At 34.9% G+C, this 23,756-nt stretch overlaps 1 protein-coding gene across 7 annotated transcripts; it reads right to left on the reverse strand.

Annotated features, from left to right (window-relative positions):
- Nucleotides 1-3,477: 3,477 nt before the first annotated feature.
- On the reverse strand, nt 3,478-23,376 carry OCIAD1 (OCIA domain containing 1). Of its 7 annotated transcripts, none has more exons than XM_016128147.2 (9): nt 23,172-23,374; nt 21,916-21,978; nt 21,419-21,499; nt 15,992-16,045; nt 12,708-12,755; nt 11,581-11,716; nt 10,552-10,727; nt 6,517-6,669; nt 3,478-4,096 (listed from the first exon to the last, which is right to left on the reverse strand). In XM_016128147.2, exons 2-9 carry the CDS (start codon nt 21,971-21,973, stop codon nt 4,059-4,061), a joined length of 744 nt encoding a protein of 247 aa, XP_015983633.1. In that variant the 5' UTR covers nt 21,974-21,978; nt 23,172-23,374; the 3' UTR covers nt 3,478-4,058. The 7 variants fall into 7 exon arrangements, with proteins under 7 accessions (XP_015983633.1, XP_015983634.1, XP_015983635.1 ...); XM_016128148.2 differs by lacking the exon at nt 23,172-23,374 and adding an exon at nt 22,788-23,109; XM_016128149.2 differs by lacking the exon at nt 23,172-23,374 and adding an exon at nt 22,561-22,758.
- Between the last annotated feature and the right edge of the window lie 380 nt (nt 23,377-23,756).

Raw genomic sequence — 23,756 nt, forward strand, 5'->3', positions numbered from 1 at the left:
CGTACCCTTTTTTACTTATCTCTAAATCTCCAACCCCAAGCTGAGTTCTTGGCCAGATATAGGTACTTTTAAATGTTTGTCAGCCTAAACCTGTAACTTCCTGTGGCTACATAATAGCCTTTAGATATTGGAAAGCATGTTTCTTTCAGAATTCCAGCAAAAGGGCCCCCAGTTGTTTCAACCATTGGAATGGGTTTCCAGTCCTGTGACCCCCTGGTCTCAGATACCCTTTGGTTTGACATCCTCACACACCAAGACTCCAGAATCGGATTGACAGTTCAGAGGAGAGCACGGTTACTGTGCTCTTTGTTTTAGGCACCAGAACTGATAGCGAAGAGTGGCTCTGCATCAGGCCCTGGGCTCCACTAATTTACTGGCTACCTGGCACTTAGTCATTTATCTGCGCTGGGCCACAGTTTCCTCACCTGTAAAACAGGAAAACATTAAACATAGCTGACAGGTTGTTCATGTGAATAAAATGAGCTAACATTTACACAATGTGTAGAACAAGGCATGGCTCAGGGTAACCACTCAATGGATGTAGTATTAGTAGTACAACTAATATTACCACTCCACAACTGCAGTCCAAAAATGTGCAATCGTGTCCCACTTTTGGCCCATGTCAGACTTTTTCACATGACCTACCTTTAAGCCAAGTCTCCCCATTTTATGCTTATGCAGCTGGTCATTCTGAATTTCAGTGTAACTCATTGTACACTTATCTTTTTAATTTCATGATGCTCTTTTCAGGCCCAACTACCTGTCCTTTTCTGTCCAAAATTTGTGACTTTCTGCACTGAAAAATATTGTTTACTCCCTTGGTTTCTTAATGTATAGTGTTTGTAGCACATGCTCACACATTCGTGTTAACTGAATGAGTGTCTTGGGCAAGAAGTATTATAAAATACAAACCTCCAATAGTTTAGTTTATTAGATCGTTTCATCTCTAGATGTGAGTGGGTCAAGAATAAGGGTAGGAATGGGAAGGTGACAAAGGAGGGAACTGGGAGGTAGAAGTCAATAATGGGGAAAGAAGTACCTAAAAGGAACCTCCCTGAATAAGGTTTCAAAATCAGGGCTGTCACTTTAAAGCCCAGAAATGTCTTCAATAATTCAATATATATTACGACTTGGAAGCCCAGAAATGTCTTCAATAATTCAACAGATATTTTTCAGTACTTACTATATGGAAGGTGATATGCTAGAACAGGGTTGCCATTCATATGTAAGTCTCTGCCCTAAGAAGTAGAGGAGACAATGTAAATAAACAGCTGAAATACAATGTATCTCTGTGAGATAAACTAAATACCACTAGAATTCAGGGGCAGCAATGGTTACTTTTGTTACCCTTGCAGATTGCGTTAGTAGCCCAGTTCTTTACCTCTCCTATATCCACCCATGACTTTTGTCATGGAATTTTGCATTTTTTTCCCACTGTCAGTGGATTATACTTACCCATCTCTTGACCTTGGGCTTGTCTGTATGACTTGCTTTTGACAACATGTAAAGCGGTTCCAAACTGAGGCCTAAAGAGACCTGTGTGTTTCCACCATCTCTCCATCATGAACATAAAAGAACACAATGCTAGATGCACAGCCAATAGCCTTAAGACTGATCCACCAGTTCCCCAATTCGCCTAAAATCTATCCCCCATAATAAACCCTTTACTCTGTCATTCAGAGCAATTCTGCTACTAAATTCTAACCCAGAAACAGGGTAGCTGGAAGTGGGATGCTGCCATATCAAAAATCTAAAACATGTGGCATTGGTTTGGGGAACAAGTGGTAGATGGGTACTGGCAAGACCTTGAGGAGATCGCTAGTGGAAACCCAAGGGCCTGATGAGGGCATTAACAGAAACCTAAAATGCTTCTGAGGAGGCTGTCTGGGAGGGATTACAGAAGAGAGCAGGAAACACTATTGTAAACCGGGAGATTATGTAAAGTTTAGCAAAACTGTCACCTGTGGTAACATGGAAAATAGGAAATAGACCCAAGTCGATGACCTAGCTAAGATTTCTGGACAATGTTAAGGGTGCCACTTGGCTTCTAAAATAAAATGAGGAGACATAATTATTCTAAGTATGATTTGGAGAAAATATAAGGGCTCAGAACAGTCCTTTAAGCCAGCAAAGGGTTCTCATATTCAGAAATGAGTTGCAAGCAAAGATTGAATCCAGACTGGGGCAATAACTTTTTAAGACCTCAGAAATATGACAGTGCATCATAGGACATTTCAAACACACAAATGGAGCTCCACATGCCTTAAGGACATAACTTTGTAGAACCTGCCCAAGGCTTTCAAGAAACCTTAGGGATGTTCGCCAGCCTCACAGGAGTCCTACAGAGAAGACATAGGAGGCTTTAGTATAATGGAATAGATTTTCAACTGATACTTAATAATTGCACAGATGTAAAAAATTATTTTTGGACAATTAAATACTAGTTTGGACAGGGTAGTATGAAGAGGACTTGGGACCTCTGATTTCTATGGGCAGGCTGAGAAAAACTACTCAGTTGCAAGTGTGAGCTACCTTTATAGGAAAGGTAGGACCAAGAGCCACGGCACACCCCTTGATGATATACCTTAGTCCTAGTCAAAAAACTGGAAACATGAGGCTGGCTACTTCAGAACTGCTATGGTTGTGACTATTATGTGCCTTTCATTTCACTCTTTGAATGGGGGGATGTCTACAGAAGGCTATTTCAATGGGATACAAATCAGAGGTCTTAGGAAAAGGTGTTTATTATGCACATGGGAGGGATTTGAGTTACTATGGCCAAATAGACCAAAAGGTATTTGCAACACCTTCTACCCCACATGTTCTTTTTAAAAGGTATTGAAGGCCTTCTGTTCCTGCCCTTTGATGGGCAGGCTTGTATAGAAATTATGCTACTGACTTCTGAGGCTAGGTCATAAAGAAAAGGCAATGTGGCTTTAACATGTTTGCTGGAACACTCATGCTAGAGCCCTCCATGGTCACGTAAACAGTCTGATGAGCCCACACTAACCCACGGAGAGTCGGCATGACAAGGCCCTGAAACTAAATGAAGGGAGGGGGATGATGCTCTGGCCAGGCCCCAGCTGCTCGGACTCCCTGCTGTTTCAGCTCCAACCAGCATCTGACTAGACCTCAGAGATCAAGAACCAAATCACTCCACTGAATCCTTAACTCCTGACCCACAGAAAAACTGAGATAATATATGATCGTTGCTTCAAGCCACTAAGTTTTGGGATGATTTGCAGCAATAGAGAACTAAAAACACTAAGTTTCTGGTAGAAATGTAGTAAGAGTAAGTAGAATTTAAATCAGAACACAATTTTATTTTCCATTCACCTAAACCAGGAACAAACACTAGGCCAATAAGAAACTATAATGAATTTTTATTTCCCTGAAATTTGCAAAGTTTTCGAACACGACCACTGCTTTTTAAAGATGTTTACTGTATGCTGATTAATAAATGAGTCACACTTACCATTAGATATTCAGAGATGACTTTATTTCCTATCCCTACTAAACATCACTTATGATACTTAAAAATAGGTTGCAAATAAGCCATGAAATTAATAAAGATGCATGTTCCTTTATATTTTATTTACCATAAACACTGAAAATACAGCAAACACTGGAGAAAGGCTTTTAAATGATTTTTTGATGTAAAGCTTAACACTTAAAATTATGCTTGCTCCCCCCCACCCCAATTCAACATGCAGATATCTTTTATTTTCGTATATGCTGATTCTAGAGCATCACAATCTCTCAATAGTTGAAAAGAGAGTACCCTTGCCCTGTAACTTAAATTTCACAAACTGTGTACAATCATGGTATAATACCATCATTCATTCATATAGTTCCCCAAGGTAAATACATTTACACAAGAGTAACATTAAAATGTTTTTTTTTAAACAATATTTTAATAAGCCAAAACACAAAAACCCAGGTTCTAGTTTTGAATGTTTATGAAGGCTGCTGCTGAGCTCAAAGCATGCAGATATTCATGACCACCTAGATGAAGCTGCACAGTGAAACTCCTTCAGTAGGTCCAAGGATGCAATTTTTCACTCATCCCAAGTATCTCCATATTTGTTTACTTTGACTAGGAAAAAAGCATAAATAATTGATGATTCCAAATATTAATAAGTAAGAGGCAGTATTTAAAGTTTGCTATTATGATGAAAAGTTATGTTACTCTCTCATTTGAGTAAATGCATGAGTGTCAAATCAAAAAAGGGCTGGCTAGACGCTAGACTTTTTAGTGAACTGGAGGTTGGACATAAATACTATTGTTAAGATCTTTACATAAACATCTTAACAACCTTATAAACACGACCTTCATTTTAAGAATGAGAGAACAGATTAGTAACTTGCCCAAGGTACAAACCTAATAAAACAAGAACTAAAATCTGAACACAGACCTGTTCAAGTCCAAAGGCTGGGTGCCTTTAAAACTTTACTCTACCAACTAAGTGTGGTATTACAGCACATACAAAAAATTACCGTGAAATTAAAAAACAATGTTTTAAAAATTGGTTTTGTTTTTCACAAAAAACAGTAATAGAAAGGGTTAGGTCTTCACGTTTTAATTCAATCTTCTCTCTCACGCAAGAAATAGTTTCTAATATCTCTGCATTTTACTTAAAATTATATTGTGAAACATGTTCTGTCTACTCTACTCTTTTAGCTTTTAGCCTCTTTTACATAGCCTTCATCTGTGACTTATAATTCTTCAGAAGACCCAAGTAGTCGTAACAGTGTAAAGAAGTAGTTATCACAGTGTGGACTAGGCCCCCTTCTTCAAGACTCTTTCAGGGAGTCTGTGAAGTCAAAATGATTTCACTGTTATACTAAGACATTATATATATATACCCTTTTCCCCTCATAGTCGGCCTTTTCTCCTTGCTTTCATTCTCTCATTAGTACAAGGTAGAGTTTTCTGGAAGCTACATGACGTGTAATGACATCACTGCCCCGATAGCTAATGTTTTAAAAATAATGTGTTTATATTTTTAAAATTTTTGTCTTAATTTCTAATTAGGTAAATACCACCCAACAAACTAAAGCTGAAAACTTTAAGTAATACTTCCTGCCTATGAACCTACACTGTAATGTCAAACTTTCTGTCTGAATTCTAGAACAGAACATTCTGCAAAATCAGTTAAACTACTTCATAATTAAGCACAAAAAAATCTTTTTACATAGAAATTATTTCATATTACTGTGTTATATAACAGAACTTAAGACTGCTTACAGACAAAACCACGAATGTCAAAATCTAGCAAATGCCAAAGGTCTACTATATTTCCTTTTCTTAACCTTTATTACTATAGAATACTCAACGAAACACTTCATTTCCAATTTATCAGTGTATGGTACTATGCTGTGCAGACATTTAAGATTATAAAATGAGAAAAATACTGCCTGCCCTCATGGAGCTTACAGTCTACATCCTCAAATTACAGTCTACACCCTCAAATTAATTAGCAGAACTAAGTACCAGTAAGGCAGAGTAATGGTCACTAAGTACCAGTAAGTCAGAGTAATGGTCACTGAATATGGTATACACTAATTTTTTTTTAACGACAAACAGTAAAAAGTAATATTGAATACAAGTCTATTTTAAAGCTAGATCCTTCTACATCAATGAGATATTATCCATCGCTATGAAAAGGAAGCAACCACTAACAATTCAAAATAAAATTGGCTCTAAAGAATGACCATAAGAAATACTAAGAATTTTTATGTATTTTTACATTATTTGTGGTATATGACTCTCTCAAGAAGGCACCAAGGACCTATTCCTTTGATTTCTAAAGTAGTAAATCAAAAATCTTAAAAAATGACTCATCCTCTAAAATTCCTTGAGAGGAATCATAAAATTCTGTATTAAAATAGCTACAAAACCCTATTCAAAATGCTCTCTTCCATTAGAGGTCAACTTCTGTGCCACAAAATTTACTTAGGGTAATGTATAGCTGTTCTGAAATGAGTTAAATTGTGATTTCAAAGTTTATATTTATAGAGCAAAAGTACTATTAAAAAAGTCAAACTCCTCTTTGGGAAATTTCCTAAAAGCTGGTTTGTATTGCATATAAACTCTATTTCAATTTCACAATCATATCAGAAAATCAATGCCACTCCCCAATCATGATTCTATGGTTCTGCCCAAAGTGGCATTACTGGTTTTATGCAACAGATGCATCATTAAAAAAATATTGGTTCCCAATATTTCTTCTTATAAAACAGTCAAATTGGATGTTGATTTTTACACTGTATCACAAAACTAGTCTTACTATCTTACGTCATACTATTTAGGCTTTTTTTTAAACACGGTATGGCATTTGGAACTCCATAAACAGAAAGAATTGATAACTGTGAAACAGCTATCCTTTTTTTTAAAAAAATGTTATTTTCGTTAATTGCTTATGGAATTAAATCACGTTAGTATAATTAATATTTTTAACTAATGCTGCAGTTTCCAAACCTAAAGAGTAAAGCAATTAGACTAAACTATCATACCTTCTTTTTTGGGCACTCTTTCCTGCATAGGCCTGACTGAGGGGTCAGTCTTATGTGCTAAAGTTACTTCATATGACTCTCTGTTCTTATTCCTTAATTCCTCATATGTAATACTTTTTCTTTTAGGACTTTCTTCAGGATTTGGATCAGGTCCTAAAACAACAAACAGTTAAAAAATGGTGATAAAAGGATTTGAATAAATCCAAAGCAACTAAATTTTATAAATGCTCCTTACCTACAGTAAAAAACAGAAGAAGTAAAGGATCAAATTCTTACCACCATTCCAAAAGAACTATATTTACCCCAAGGCAATTAAAAACTAAAATCATCCTCCTCTCATATTTTTAAGCTTTTATTTCTAAAATTTAAAATTAACATAAAAATATTAAAAACTATCATGGACAGAACAGATATCAAAATATACACCAGCACAATTTAAACTCATTAGCATGTTAAGTGTTTTAAATGGGAAATTATTCATAGTGTTATTAAAGAATATATTCTACTAAAGGCAACTGAACAAAACTAGATATAGTATACATGTTATTTAGTAATATTTCCATAGTTAACTTTTCCTATAACCAGAATCTATATGCAAACAACTCTACTTAAAAATCATTTACCATCTTTATACTTAAAAACAACTTGAAAATAGCTATTGAAAAGTATAAAACACAGCCTTTAAATCATAGTATGCATCATTTTCTAATGAATATAACAGTGAAGCAGAAGAAAGTGGCAACTATAATTTCCCCTGGGAAACCAGCATTTACTCTTCATTTCTTCCCAAGAGAATATGTACTCAAAGTATGAGTACATATTATCAAAAGTCAAATACTGATATAAACATAAGTGGTTACTCTTAATACTGGTTGACAGGGCCAACTATTGAACATTTTTATAAAATACAGAAAGGGCAAAAAAGGTGATAAAAACCCTTTTAAAGAAATGAACTAATGCTAACATAACATTAATTCAGTGAACTAAGTTTACACACCACTCCCAAAGTAACATTTTTCAAAGAGGTTTTCAATGAGATATACAAACTGGACATATTTTAATATAATCACAACATTAAAACAAATTTTTAAAAAATTTTTGTTAAGTGGTACTATTTTGGAACTCAATGGTAAGGTTTCAGTGAATAGTTAGAATTTTTAAAGCAATATAACTAAACATTAAATGCTTTCAACCACAATCTTTTATTTTATTTTAATACGAAGTACACTGCATTGATACAAAGAGTATTTAAATTTCTCATTAGCTCTATCATTGTTGCAAAGTAAATTAAAAATGCAAAGAAAACTAGTATAACTTTATATTGGGTTTAAAAAGCACTCTCACTAATAATGAGTAATTATTGGACTCATTTCCCCTTTACCATAATATTTTTAAAATTCTGAAGGAGATAGTATGTACTAGATTAGTAGTTAGAAACTTTGGTTCTCATTCCTACTATGCTGACAATTAGTGAATGTCCTTGGGCAAATCACTAAGCTTCTTTGAATCTTGGTTTTCTCAACCGTAAAATATCGAAGTTTAACTAAATAATCTATCTCTAAAGTTCCTTCCAGGTCTAATATTTTTTCATTGTTCTAAAATTCTCTGACAAATAATGAACACGAAAATCAGACAGAAGATTAGGGAGAATATACTTAGAAAAGCCAAAGGAAAATGTCTTGCACTGTGTAAGGAGCATAATTTACTACTTTGGGAAGGTTATACAGAGCTGGAAGGACTAAGACAATGCAAAATGGCATTGATTTAAATCTAACTGTAATAAACTATATAATAAGGTGTCATAACAACTATGAAAGAATACTTTCTAATCTCAATTCTCTGCTTTGAATTCTTGGTAAGAGGGCAAATAGTTCTGCTTAAACAAAAGGGAAGGGCATCCTGGTAAAGGAGGGCAGCATCTGGGGCAAAGTGGGACACTGTTGGCCCATGTGGAGAGCGGTTTAAAAGCTCAACTCTTGACCTAGAGGAGGTGAGAAAGCAGAGCAGTGACAGATGGATGACTGCTCCAGAGGACTAAAATACACTGTAGTCTGTGGGCAGATACCAAAGGGCACTTTGTTTACTTGTATTTGGAAAAGAAATTATATAACATGGAATGGAATTTGTTAATGCAAATGTAAGGAAGGATGAAAAAGCATTACAAGGGAAGAGCTAATGCATGGCTAGAACACAAGTAGAATGGATTTCAACTTGAGAGATAGGAAAAATGGAAAAACACAGTGAGGGACATAAGGACAGCTGCCTTTGGAGATAACATAACAACTTTAAACACTGTCTCTAATCTGCCCACCTCCTTCCCTTTCTGACTACAGTTGGCCCTTGAACAACACAGGTTTTAATTGTGCAGGTCTGCTCATACGAGGATTTGTATAAGTGGACCTGTGCAGTTCAAATCTGCATTGTTTGTGCTTGCTTTGGCAGCACATATACAAACCTGCATTGTTCACAGGTCAACTGTAATTGAATGTCTTTATTTTCAACGATTCAAAAAAAGAAAGCAGTTGAGGATTAACACTCTGAACAATTTTCATCTAGTTAATCTAAATTATCTTAACTTTCATTCTCTTTTTTTCTGCAGTTAATGTTCACCCCCCTCACTTTTGCTCCAAAGCAGTGCTGTCCAATATATGTAATGATGAGTGCTCTATGTCTACTAATCCTACACAGCAGCCACTAACACATGTGGCTACTGAGCTACTGAAATGCTGGCAAAGCAACTGAGAAACTCAATTTCCAATTTTAATTAATTTAAACAGCCCTATAGAGCCAGGAGCTGCTTTATATCCTGACCTACTTAGGACCCCTTCTGCAAACTAGGACCTATAATCAACTTCTCCCTTTCCACCAGATCCCCTTCCTCCCTTTGATATACATATATATGCAGATCTCTCCCATCTTAAACAAAAGAAACAAACCAAGAATTCCTTTAAACACTGTTTGTTCCCCATCAAATGCTTGCTTATTGTATTTGGTTCAAAGTAAGCATTTTCAAAGAATTCTCTATAGAGGTCCACAATCCCTTATCCAAATCCTTGAAAAGTTAAAAATGTTTCAAAATTCGGACTTTCTCAGGATTTAAACTTATGTCAGTTTAGGTCAGGGCTTGAAATGCGTTCAGGTCAGACTTTACCATCTGTTTATTTTTAAAAACTTCAGTTTTCAAAGCTTTTTGGATTTTAGGATTTCAGGTAATGAACTGCAGACCTATACTTTCTCACCTTTCACTGTAAATTAGACTTATGGACGAAAAGAAGGAAACTAATGTCTGTTGAGAGCCTATTACTTGCCAGGCATTACCTCTGATTATTTCATCTCATTCCAAAAGTTCTTTAAAAGAGGTATTGTCATCTGCATTCAAGAGATCAAGAAATTGAAGGGATCACAAATTAGTTACTTGCCAAAAGTCACAGAGCTAGTAAATGTCAATCATGATTCAAATCCAGGCCTTAATCCAAAATTGATATTGTTTACTTATGTGATTTTCAAAGCTAGAGTTTATATACACTTCACAGAGCATTTGCACATGTATTTTCTTACTTGACAACAGTTTTGAAAGGCAGATAATTAGTATTTTTCTCACATTACAAGCAAAGAAGCTGAAAGCCTTTAAGACCAGCTTAACAAATGTAAACTTTTTAAAGCCTCTCCCTGAGGCACTTATCACTTCTTTGCTATTCCACTAAACCTGGTTAATATTTAAATGATGGGACATACTAGTAATTTATCCTCATATTTCTATATTTACTGACAGAGAGTTTCTCAGAGAAAAAAACCAAGTCTTATTCATATTTACTTCTAACATAGCTAGAGAATGCCTGATACCTACTGGACCTCGAAAAATATTAAATGAAAAAAAAAAAAGTTAAATGAATGAAGAAACAAATGAACTAACATGCTGAGTTTAGAATGATGGTGGCACATATAGGTGATATCCAGCAGAAAAGGTCATCAAATAAAGTTTATACATACGTTGGACCATAAAATGCTGAAACTCATTTCAAGAGAAGTTTCTACCTTGCGCAATATGATCAGTTATACCAGTGGGAGTAGATTCATTCATAGAAGCACTGAATGGAACTGGCTCATAATGAGAAAACATCTCTTTTTCCATGTTGTCTGCTGCTGGTGATGTCACAAAAGATGAATGATCACTCACATTTGAGTCATATTTTGACTTTTGAGAGTAGTGTCTATAAAGGAAAATCATGTTACATAAGAAACATGAGCTAATGCCTATACCTTATTTAAAGTATGCTAAGGTATGAAAACCAATTAACTTATTTTCTAAAGAAATCATAGAATTTTAACATAGTATTTAACATAATAAAATGAAGTCTGTTTCTTTCTGCCACAAAAGAAAAAGTATGTTCTGATCTACTTATATAACTTAAAAATTGTCACTCAATATAAAGGAGGGAAAATGTATATTCAATTTTCTAATTACTGGGTTTCAGAGATCATTTTAATGTGTTTAAAGTTCTTATAAAAAGCACTTCAGATGAAAAATGTGTCCATTTCCCACACTAACTGGGAAGTTACTTCCACAGGCAGCAATCCATATAACTACAAATACATACAAGCATATCTAGCTCTCGCGGGGTTTATACTGCTTGCCATTTATGATATGACAATTTATCTACCCAATCTACTTAATTACCTATCTAGACAAATTCATTTATTTACACTTATATAATTTCTCTACTATTTTAAACAAGAGAAGAATTTAAAAAGTAGAAATTGGTTGAGCTGAGATAAAGGTTTTGGAATTCAAAAGAAAAGTCCAAAACACAGGTAAACCAAAGGTGTTTGCCAAATTAAAATCCTCTATTCTAGGATATGAACTCTCAATAGGATGCAACTCTGTATTTAAAACAAAGACGGACATATCTCACTCTACCTTAAAAAACAAACCTATAGCTTTTCAGTTTATAACAAAGTGGCAAGTCTCCAATGGTCCTTCAGTTTCATGCCCTGAATTATGGCAATATTGTTATTTTTCAGCTAAAATTAAAAACCTTTAATAAAGATCAGAATCTGGCCTACCCAGGTGGTGAAGATCGTCGTGCCTGTCCTGATCGTAAAGCTTCTCCAAGAGGGGAATTCTCAAGATTCTTGAACTTCTCTTGGCACGTTTTCACATAAGAAAGCTTTCCGGCAAAGTATCCCATGATACAAGCAACTTATTTATAAAAACAAACAGAAAGCGTGACTCGATGTGCCTTTTTAGACAAGAATCTTTTCTAGATTTTTAAAAATTGTGATTCTAAATATGTCTTTGCTGTGAAAAGACTAAGAATTCCTGAAATAATGGTAAAAATGTCACATTAAATCAGTCAGAGTTTCACAAAGATTCTGTGGATGTAATTCACTTTCACAAAATAAAATAACCCAAAATAAAGTTGCTATAAATTCATTTTACTAATTTTTTGATTAATCTAGATAGTAAAGATGTGGTAAAGATATAATGAAGTGAGGAATCAAAACATCAGACGTCCAGCCTAGTCACAGGAAGTTAGGCCATTTCTTTTCCTGTAAAGTGGGGATCATACTACTTGCCTAGCTAATTTCTTAAGATTTGTTTTTAAAATTAGTGTAAAAAATATCTAAAAATAATGAATCATGAAATGCTACCTAAATGCCGCTACTGTTGCATTACATGTCTGTTTCCAATACAAAAGAGAGGCTAACTTGAAAGAGTCATAAAAACCTTCAGGCATTTTTTAGAGCAATTTAGCTTCTTTTCAATTCACCATGTTACGAAATGTAAGTCATGCTTATACATGAAAGTAAGTTACACTTATTTACATTTTAATGTAAATTAAAAAATTTTTTTTCCAAATTTGGTTTAATTTTAAAATATACTTTTATTTTGATTAACCAGAATCTCTGAACTTTCTGCATAGACAGAGCAATTTTCGAATACTGTATTTTTAGAAAACAATTTAAAATTAATGTTATTACATTATAAAAAGAAAAAAATGCCTCTGTCAAGTAGCTCCTGATTTTCAATGTGAACAATAAAAAGCTCTACTAGTACATTTAATGAAAAGCTTAAATGAACTGATTCGTCAAAGCAAATAACCAAGCAATCACTATACATAAGACAACATTTGAGAAAAACATTATTTTACTTAAGTAAAAAAGCTACGAAAACTAGTGTTCATACTTACATATGAGTTTAGGAATGGAACCATATTTGGGATGACTTGAAAGGATTCCTAAAGATAAAAGAGTAAATATTTATGAGTAATATCAATTGTTAAAGGAAGATTTTCATGTAATTAAGATGTTAGCTTTTAAGATAAACTCAAACCAAGTTTATGCTAAGAGTACTTAAGAAAATGACATAGAAATTACAGTAAAAAATGCAAAGAAACTATTTCTGCTAATCATTACATGGTCGCTTTTAATGTGAGACAAAATGAGTAAGCTTAGCAAAGAAACATAAAGTAACATCTATTTCTCAGCAGCTTTGCACAATCCACATATAAGGAAAAAGTAGATTATCTTTAAATATTAACTAACATTAGCTCTTTCCATAACCTTAGAGAAGTCTAAAGCTACTAAAAAGAGAACCAGGTAAATTCATCATCAACAAAAATATTAAGAAAAAAGAAAAGACTGCAATCTATCAGAATAGGTGAATTTATCGAGATCATTTGATACGTGCAAGGTCAATAGCAAAAAAAAAAAAAAAAGGAATTCTTTATACTAGGAACAAACAAAGTAACATTTTTAAAAAGATACAATTCATTATAGTACCAAAAACCATTATTGACCCAGGAGTAATCTAATGAAAAATATGAAAGATCTCTACATTGAAAACTATAAAACTTACTGAAATAAATTAAAGCAAAATAAACGGGGTGATACACCACATTCATGAAACGAAAGCCTAAATATTGTAAAGATGGCAAATCTTCATATTCCCTGCAATCCTAATTTAACCAAAGTTGTCCCCAAAATTGAAAAGTGTATTTTAAAAAATATGCAAAGGGCCAAGAACAAGGCAATACTGAGGAACAACAAAATTGGAGAACTACCAACAGATATCAAGATCTATAACTATAAGACAGTCTGTTATATGTACAAGAATAAACTAACCAAAACCAGAATAGAGTTCAGAAACGGCCCCATATATGCAGTCACTTGATGTATGACAAAGTCAATACTGCACTGCAGTGAACAAAGAAGAATCCTTTCAAAATATAGTTCTGGGTCAACCCATATCCATAAGGGAAGAAAATGTACCTTGGTCTTACTTCATACAATATTCAAAAATAATTCCAGATGACTTGAAAATTTAAGTATGAAAAATAAAAAAGGCTCATAAAAGAAAGTATAAGAGATTCTTCATGTCCTTGTAACAAAGATTTTAAACAGACCATAAAAAGCTTCCATTATAAAGGAGAGATCTGATATCTTGGACTCTGTTAAAGACTACGGTTAATCATAGCAGGAAAAAATAACCACAATACATATATCTGACAAAAGACTCATTTCCAGAATACATAGGGAACTCTCACAAAACCAATAGGAAAAATAAGACAATCTAATGGAAAAATGGACAACAGACTTACACCGATACTTCACAAAAAAGGGACATATTCAAATGGGATATAAACAAAAGGCCCTCAACTTCATTAGTCATCAGATGCAAATTAAAACCACAATGCAATCGGTATCACTGTTCACTCACCACAATGGCTAAAATAGAAAGACACGAAAATACCAAGTGTTGGTGACAATGTAACACAATTAAAATCTATTAATAAACTGGTAGTGGGAGTGTAAATTGGTCCAGTTTATAAAGTTTGGCAGTATCTACTAAAGATGAATATATACATCACCCATGACCCAGCAAAATGTCTACCAAAAGACACTGTATTCATGGCATATTTATAATAGACAAAACTGGAAACTACTCAATTGCCAGTGTACAAGAGGATGAATAAACTGCTGTGGTATATTCACACAGCAGAAAACTATATGGCAATGAGAATGAATACACAATCTAAAGCTACATGCAACAATGTGGATCAATCAGTTCTCCAAATAAAAAGCCTTGATTTCTAATGTCAATTGATTTCCATGGAGCAACTAATGAGCAGGACAAACAGAGACTCATGACATGAACAACAGAGTAGTGATTACCAGAGAGTAGGGAGGAGGGAGAAAGAGGGAGATAGATGGGGTAAAGGGGGTCAAATGTGTGGTGACAGAAAGAAATCTAACTTTAGGAGGTGAACACACAGTTTAAATATATATATGCCTTACTGTTTAAAGTGTACGCCTGAAACTTACTGGATTTTGTTAACCAATGTCATCAAAAAAATAAATTAAAAAAATATAATAAAAATGTTTCACACTATAGAAACAATCCTAGTATTTCAAACAACTTAGTCCTAAAACACATTTAAATGCATATGTATCTTGACTTGTTTCCATTTTTAAGATTCATGTCATAGTAGCACATTATAATGAGGTTCTTGGGGAGTAAACAAAATTTTAACCCCTCAAATCCTTTCATTTCCTTCCAAAACTACTTTTTTCAACTAGTTGTGACAATACTATTATCTAAGTACTACATAGTGCTAATGTGAAAAGGCTAAAATTTCCTATCATGCTCACATTTTAGGAGCTGGCTAATTAAAAGTACAGGTTTCTAGGATATGTGGAGGCCAATCTAAGGTCTCTATCCTTTCCCAGGGTACCTTCTCATTTCAAGGAGTAGTTCACAAAATAAAAGTAATGTGTATTTAAGATGCAGAGACTAATATATTTAATATTTACTCTGAAATTAATTTTATGCATGACTATACTGTATTATTTAAGCCAACTGAATTTGGGACAAGACAAAGCTGGCTGAGGAAGCCATTCATCTTTCAACCAGTGCATGAGAATCACTAGGAGTTTGTTAAAATAAATTCCTGGCACTAACTCAGAGGTTCTTATTTAGTAGTTCTGGGATGGGGCCCATGAATTTGTCTATCGAACAAAGTTCTAGGTAAGAGTGCAGTGGATGCCCTAACTAGACCAGATTTGTCTCTCTACCGCCCCTGTAAACCATCCACAGGATTCTAGTTACTATCTTGCTCTTGCAGATTAATCTTGCTACAGTGCAAGACAACATCAAATTCTCGAATGGAGATATTTGTGTCAGTAGGTCTATGGAGACATAACTCTTCTGATATTGTTGAAATTTATCAGTGATAATATTTAATATGATACACTATCATAATTATCTAAAAATAGATAATGGTATATTATCTGTTAGAATGTAAAATATATATATGTAAAATATATTCTAACATTTTCCAAAACTTTTTCTACCTAGTTAAGGAATTCCTTGCTCCTACACATAATTATATACATAATTGAACCAGGAAGAAATTGAATCAGGAAAATAACATATAAAAACATATCTAAAATGCTAAATAAATTCAATATTTACCTTTACTAATTAATCCTTGAGTAATCAACATACTTGTTGCAGCCAAAGGCACAGCTATAGGAGGAAAAATAACTTGTCAACATCAACAAAAGGAAAAGATATTGTCTGATTTCATTAGAATAGAAAAACATGTACCAGTAAAATAATCCAGGAAATATGTTTCACAATTAAGATCTATGAAAGAGATTTTTTTCCATTTTTAAAAGCTGTACTGTAAATAGTCAGTGGAAATACAAAAGTAGCATTTTAAGTTTAAGACATTACAAAATTTTAAACAATATAATTCAAGAAGACCTGCTTGCAAAAGTTCTTGGCTGATGTCTGGGAACTTGACTGGTAAACATCGTTCCCTACACTGACATAAAACTTTACCTGAACAAGTGGCTCACTGTGCTTATACAAATAGTTTTTGCTTAACATCTGTTTTCCTTCCGAGTCCAGAATTTTGTCACCTGCTAAGCTGAGGGTGCCTACATAATCAGCCTCCAATAAAAACTCCAGTGCTGTCTCTAATGAGATTCCTTCCTAGATAACACTTCACATGTGAACTCCCTGCTGAAGAAATTTAGCAAGTCCTTTGTGTGTGACTCCATTAGGAGAGGAATCTTAGCATTTACCTGGTCTTCTCTGGACTTTACCTCGTGCTCCTTTCCCTTTGCTCGTTTTGCTTGGTATTCTTTACTATGAATTGTTTAAAATCGCTACATGTGGCTGCCATATTGGACAGTGCAGTTCCAAACCAGGGGCTGGGAAACGATCTATAAAGAGCCAGATGGTAAATATTTCAGGTTTCATGACTCACACATTCTCTGTTCCAATTACTCAAATACCATTTTTAAAGCCAAAGCACTTAGACAATACATAAATAAATGAACATAACTGTGTTGCAACAAAATTTTATTTATGGATGCAAAAATATGAATTTAGGCAGTTTAGGCATAGTGAACCACTTATCATTCAGGCAAAGTTTTATATCAGTGTAAGTAACTGTTTACCAGTACTTTTTACATGTGATGAAATATTGTTTTTGATTTGTTTCAACCATTTAAAAATCTAAAAATCATCCTTAGCTCAAAACCACATAAAAACAAATTTAGACCTTAGGCTGTAGTTTGCTCAACCCTGGTTTGGACTATTTATGGGCAATTTAAGAATGAAAGTAATTAAGATATTTGAATTATTTGATTTCACAATCAGAATCCATAATGGGTAGGGCATTAATTTTTGTCATCAGACACAATTTGCAGAAGCCCTAAGGTTTGAATTTTCACTCTGCTAACTTACAGATTTTACCTTTGCTGGAAAAATTGTTTCTTTAATGTTGGTTGGTTAAGAATTTTTTCGTGTATTATTATTAAAGGTTTTTCAAAGGACAAGTCCCTATTAATTATAGCATCAGTACTCTTTGCAATCATTTTTCTCCTTCAGCTTGGTTCAAGGACTGCAACATGTAGCCCTGAAGAATCATATAAGGATGAAAGGCAATAAGTTGGCTGGCCATTACTCCAATGGACAATACTTTTACTATTTCACTTTCTACTTAGGCCAAGATGGCATAACACAAAGTAACAGTCTGGTTAAGGAGATTCTAGTACAAGTTCTGCTGTTTACCACTATGTCTTAACTCTTTTTCATGCTATAAAGGGTAATGGATTCAAACTAAGGTCTGTTTTCAACTCATGTAGTCTGTCATAGATAAAGAGAATGGTAAAACTAAAAGGGACTTAAGAGTCTAGTATCTAGTCTAAATTCTAATCAGAATAAACTGATATCCAAAAAGAACAAGTGGTTTGCTCAAACCAACATAGATAGTTAATTTGTGGTAGAGCTTAGATCAAAACCCAAGTCTCCTGACTCTCAGGTCAGTATACCATGTGACTCCTATTTCAGAGTCTGTTATATAATGTTTCTTTAGGCAAATTGGTAACACTGATGACCAAAAGCTATTTTGCATTGAGACCAGGGTCCCAACCATATCCAATACAAGTGCCCCTCAAATTCCTTTAATTTTTCTCCCCTTACAATAGCAAAATGTTATTTTAAATTCGTAACTGTTTTCAGCTGAAACTGTTATTCACAATGGCACCAACTGCCATTAAATAAAGATAGCTTAACATTTATATAATTAAATTGAATTAATCTCCATAACAACCCTGTAAGGTTATTACCCCCATTTTACAGATAAGGAAACTGAGGCAAACAGATATCAGGAACTTGCCTGAAATCTCACAGCTAACATGTGATGAAGCTGGGATTTGAATCCAGACAGTGAGGCCTATTCTCTTATCATTTATTACGCTGTCTCATTTGAAAACCAGGAGTACACATGTATGAAATATCATTCACAAAATCTATAAATTATACATGAAACAAATGTGAATTCATACTTTTTCAGTAATTCCAGAGGCTGAGAACTACTATAACATATAATACACATTAAACCGACCCTTTTTATGTAGATTCTTTCATTACCTCTGTTTTGGCACAGATACAACTGGTTTTTTGTCAGTCCACAGGGCCATAATTTTAAGCAACTGGAAATAAGATGCCTTCATAGTTATGCTTTAAGATTAACAAAAAATAGATTTGAGTAAAAATAGTTACCTTACAGAATGGCCCCTAGATCAACAAGTCTAATTTTAAACGAAGGTGAAAAGTATTTAATAGACCCCAAAAAATGCATTGTTACCTTAGTATTTTTTCTACACATTCCTACTTTAATCACCTTTTTTAAATCAATAGGCACAAGATGATACTCTCGAAAGAAACATAATTTCATTATCTGTTTACATAAATCTCTGTAAACATCACATATTCCATAAATATCCTTATCTGAAGATACAAATGTAAGATGTAATTACATGAATTCCCCCTATTGTCTGTAGTTACAGTCAAGGTTCTATTTATTTTCGGTGCTTGATGGTATTACATTACGTGACACTGAGGTTATCTGTTTTAAGAGTCATCACTATTTATTAACACATTAATTTTTTGGCTGCTGTTAACTTCCCAGTAATCCAGATTTAGTATACAAACTGTTTTCAGCCTGTGTTGTTACATGTTTTTTAACTTGTGATTAATCTGTTTTAACACACAGAATTACTTAGGCTTCTATTGTTCATACGCATGTTCTACTTTTAACAGTCACGCATACATGAATACCGTACCTACTGATGACTGCTTTCAATGTACTTTTAGCATAATGCTGTTATAACTACTTAGAATATTAAACATGTATAGCAGGATAAATTATCAGCCAGAAATAAATCTGGACACCATAGTATCTATGTGGCCATTAGCCTAACATTACAATGATCCCAAACCCAATCTACCTTTTCTTAACCCTGTTATCAACAGATATGAAATAGATCACTATCCTATTTATTCTCTGCAATCTTTGAAGATAAAAATGTGTTGCCAGAGTACAACTGAATTCTCTGAGAAATTATTCCCATACTGTGAGTCGTGCACAATTTTTAGAAGTCCTTGATCCATGATGACACACTTATTGTCATGAGTCGTGGACAATTTTTAGAAGTCCTTGATCCATGATGACACACTTATTCTCACCTGGAGATGTGTATCATCACCTAATTCTCACAAAGGTTCTTTCTAGCTTGAAACTCTATAAGTCTGTGAATATTAGACTGAAGATAAAATGCAAAAGATTTTACCGGAGCTCCTATTATCTTAACTGCTCTTTCTTGGTCTTTGTTCATTCTTTAACCAATACTTGTTTCCTTCTCCATGTGTAATGTACCACCCAAACTTTGTCATTTATTCCATCATTCGTAAATATTAACCATGTGAAAGTAATCATTACCAATTTTATACTTTTATTTCCACACTTAATTTCTTGGTGAATTCACAACACACCTAGACCACAATCCTAATTTCTCACATATACCTTTGTTTCTATCTCTAGTTGTTTACAGATGCTTTACTATGAATTCGAAATGTCCAAAATAAACTTGTTTCCCTCTTTGAACAAGAACGCCTTCAAACTATACCTTTTAATTAGTAATGTTATCGTTAATCTCCTAAGCTGGGTATTCTTGAAGTTAGTATTTCCTTCATTCCTTCTTAAGTCAATCAATTTAAAAATTCTTTAAAAAATCTTTCATTGCCATCCTACAATCAACTACATGTCCTCAATGACTGATGCCTGAATGATTGCCAAAAATTCATGAGACTTTACCAAGTACAATTTCTCACCCTTTTAACTTGTCCTGCTAATCTTCCCAATATATATATAGATATAAAAATACACACACACACACATCATCCCCTTGGCCCAAGAACCTAAAATATATAACAAATCAAACCTTTAATTCCTTGGTGTTATGTTTATTTTTCAGCCCAATAAAAACCCTAATCATTACAACCTCAAGGCTCTAGAAGAGATCAAGTTATTGTAAGACTCTGCCTTTGTTCATGATTCCCTTCAACTAAATGCTCCGCCACCACTTTTCTTCATTCACCTAAAGTCGTATTAGTTGCCAAGTCTCCATGGTATAATAAAGCCTTTTTTAACTAAATCAATACCAATTAATTTATCTCTTTTTAAAATTCCTAATGCTGTTCTGTACTTATTCTTTCTTAATGTGTTTCATGAGTTACCTTTGTCTCAACTACACCACAGAACTACTTTAGGGCAAAGACTGTGAGTCATAAAACTTATCTTCCAAGCATAGTACCTTACACACTGTAAACATAAACACCAGTCTGACTGATGAAAACATACAGCTTCTTTAATTACTTGAGTCACACCTCCCTTTTTAAAAATTCTGTCCTGCTTTTTTGTTAGAATTACCTTATCTGAAAGGATTGCAATGACCAAGTGAAGCAACACTAGGGTTCTGTTCAAAAGTAAGGTAATGTTTTATGTTTCCTTCAACAGTCTCTGTACTTAAAAAAATGAAATCTTCACGTATACGATCTTTAGTCAGAAATTAAAGCTGGTAGTGTAGTAACAGTTCAAAATGACACAATGAGAACTAACCACATTTTATCATGTAATGGTTAAAAGATGAGTTAAAATCATGAGGTTCAGTTTCAGGGAGACTTGGCTTCAAAGTTCAGATATTACAACTAATTAGCTGTGTAACACTAGATAACTCATTTCATATCTCTAAACCTCAATTTCTTCATCTGTAAAGTAAGGGTAAAAGTTATCAACCTTATTAGGTTGTTTTTTAGATAATCCATGTATATTCAGTAAATGCTGTTACTATCACCAACAGAAATATTTCACGCTCTTCAAAAAAGTTCTAGATATTACTTTAAAATACATACAATTCTATTTCCTTAATTAACCTCTATTAGTAATACTCACTACACCAAAAGTATACCTATTTTTCTACCTGAAGTCATTAAAATTTTGGGTACTAAAGGTCGTATTTTGTTGATTAGAAAGTTTAAACTTACATCTGAACCAAAAGCTTTCATCATTGCATTCTGCGAAGACTCTTCTTTCTTCCTCTGTTGGAATGTAATCAGCCCCTATGTCTTTTTACCAAGGAAATTCGACAAACATTAAAACATGGAACTAAGTCTAAAAAATTACCCTGGTCTATACATTAACAAAATACTGTCATTTTTTAAAAAAATGAAGTAATAAGTGACTTGTAAACTTTTAACAAACTTTGACTTCAAACAGAAGTTAATGCTACTACTATCTGCTAGTTAAGACTTACTACACAATGTGCTACGCCCAGCGCAAAAATGAAAATCTGGGACCCCCTGTTTAAATTATTAAGAATTTCGGGATGGCAACAGTAGATCATTTAAAACAAGTGTGGCTCCCTGTATGACTCTGCAGGTCACACACCTATGAAGCCAGCCCAGCTGCTATGTTGTTATTCAAGGCAGTAAAAACTTCTCTACACAGAAAGTGCTTCTAATTATAAATAATTGATAGTTACGGGGAATTGGTCTTGCAACTTCAGCATTCGGCTCTCGAAAATCAGCCCTCCCATTCATCTTTCCTGCATTGAAAAAATTTATATTAAATATTAGAAACAATTATAAAATAGGTTGAAGTCAGAACACAGTACAGTAAAATTACTAGTCTACATGACAATCAACAAATATTTACTACACACTACTACATCTGAAGTATGTGATGTAATAAAAAGTTATCTAAATAAAAGTCACAGATCTATTAATTTGGCAATGACTATTCATCTTAGGTTCCTTAACTGAAAAAAAATAATGCTTTATTAGTATTTATCAACTGAGTCTATCATTAACATATAAAAGGATATCATGTATTTTTCATCCTGAAGCTGCTTTACTTCACATTATCCTACAAAGCAGTAATGCCCCCAAAATGGAGTAACAATAACGTCATATCCTCCTCCCAGTGGTGTAAAGCTAACGGCAAATTCTATATCCTCGAAACTTTCCTCCCTCCCCACATAGTCATAATAAATGACATACAAAAAAAACGCATAGCATTTCAAGAACATACACTTTGTTTTTAATCCATACCTCGGGACTTAAGAGATCAACAAATTAGATAATTGTGCATTTAATAGAATATTCACATAGATCGTGATTATTCCCACCTTAAAAACAATTTATATGAAAACAGTTAACGGCATACATGATGAGAATAGCAATTAGGGCCCTCCATAATTAGCGTAGGACCCAGGACATGCCAATCCCTTAGCTATGAAAAAGGAACAAAAAGGGCAAGATGAATTCACGGACAACGTAGCTTGCTGAAAAAACTACTTATATCCTAAAACCGTAGGAGAAATGAAACCCTAAGATTTCCTAAACAGCATCCTACCTAGAAACCCTGGAGAGTGTCAAGGCCGACGCGGCCACTTCGGACATTTATCTCTTAAAACCCAAGTGAAAAAAACTGAATTGAACCCACATAGTGCTACCATGGTCGAGTCCTGCACTCCATCCCCCCACCTACTGTATCTGCTTCTCCACCTGCAACTCCCACAAACAAATCCGTCACCCTGACTTTGTCCTATCCCCACCCCCAAAAGCATTCCCTCTCCATCCTCGGCCACCCGCAAGCAGGAGCCCGAGACCCAGGCGCGATCGGCCCACCCTCACAGGGGAGAAAATGGCGGAAGGCGAAAGGTAGCGGCTGGCCGCGCCGAGGCGGTGAGTGGGTAGGTGGGGGGCGGAACGGGGCTCTCTGCGTCACCTAACCCACCTCAGACAACAGCGACGAGCGACGGCGCGGCGAGCCCGAGCAATCAGGGGCTGAAGGCCCAGAGGGTACCAGAGAGGGGGGTCCCGATAGGAGGAAAGCAAGCCGAAATCGGGAGGCCCGCGGGACAGCACGGAAGCTGGGGGCGGGGAGCCGACAGCAACTGGGTAACCAAGAAGTCACCCAGATACGGGCCCAAATGACCGCAACCCGGAAGCACTAGCGAAGGAAATGACGTCAGACCTCCTCGCGGCGTCTAAGGCGAGCCATCCCGAGTAGACGCCTGCGCCTGCGCCTCCCTCTATGCGCCCCCCACCCCTCGCTTCCTGCGCCCCCAGGCGCGGCGCTGGCGAGCTGCAGGGAAGGGGAGCCCCGCCCTGTCCCAGGAGCCCCGCCCTGTTCCCCCCATCTCCTGCCACGGCCCCTTGATCGCTCTGGGAGGTTTGGCTTCAGGCTGTTGTGACGCACCGTTCTGGTCTTTTAGTAAAGCAGCTGGCAGGAAAGTTCTGGAACCCCTTTTATCCCTGTTGAGAGTTACCGACTTTTCTTAGATGTCTGTTTTTAGAATTTAAGTAATTCATTTTAATT

The sequence above is a fragment of the Rousettus aegyptiacus genome, unplaced genomic scaffold, assembly GCF_014176215.1.
Source record: "Rousettus aegyptiacus isolate mRouAeg1 unplaced genomic scaffold, mRouAeg1.p scaffold_m13_p_10, whole genome shotgun sequence".
Classification (NCBI taxonomy): Eukaryota; Metazoa; Chordata; class Mammalia; order Chiroptera; family Pteropodidae; genus Rousettus; species Rousettus aegyptiacus.

What these genes read in the sequence shown, in the direction of transcription:
- OCIAD1 (XM_016128147.2), bottom strand. Translation starts at nt 21,973, where the DNA reads ATGAATGGGAGGGCTGATTTTCGAGAGCCGAATGCTGAAGTTGCAAGA. An exon ending in TCAAGGATTAATTAGTAAAG is followed by an intron (nt 12,756 to 15,991) that starts GTAAATATTGAA and finishes TTTTATCTTTAG; the next exon opens with GAATCCTTTCAAGTCATCCC. An exon ending in AACTGATCATATTGCGCAAG is followed by an intron (nt 6,670 to 10,551) that starts GTAGAAACTTCT and finishes TTGTTGTTTTAG; the next exon opens with GACCTGATCCAAATCCTGAA.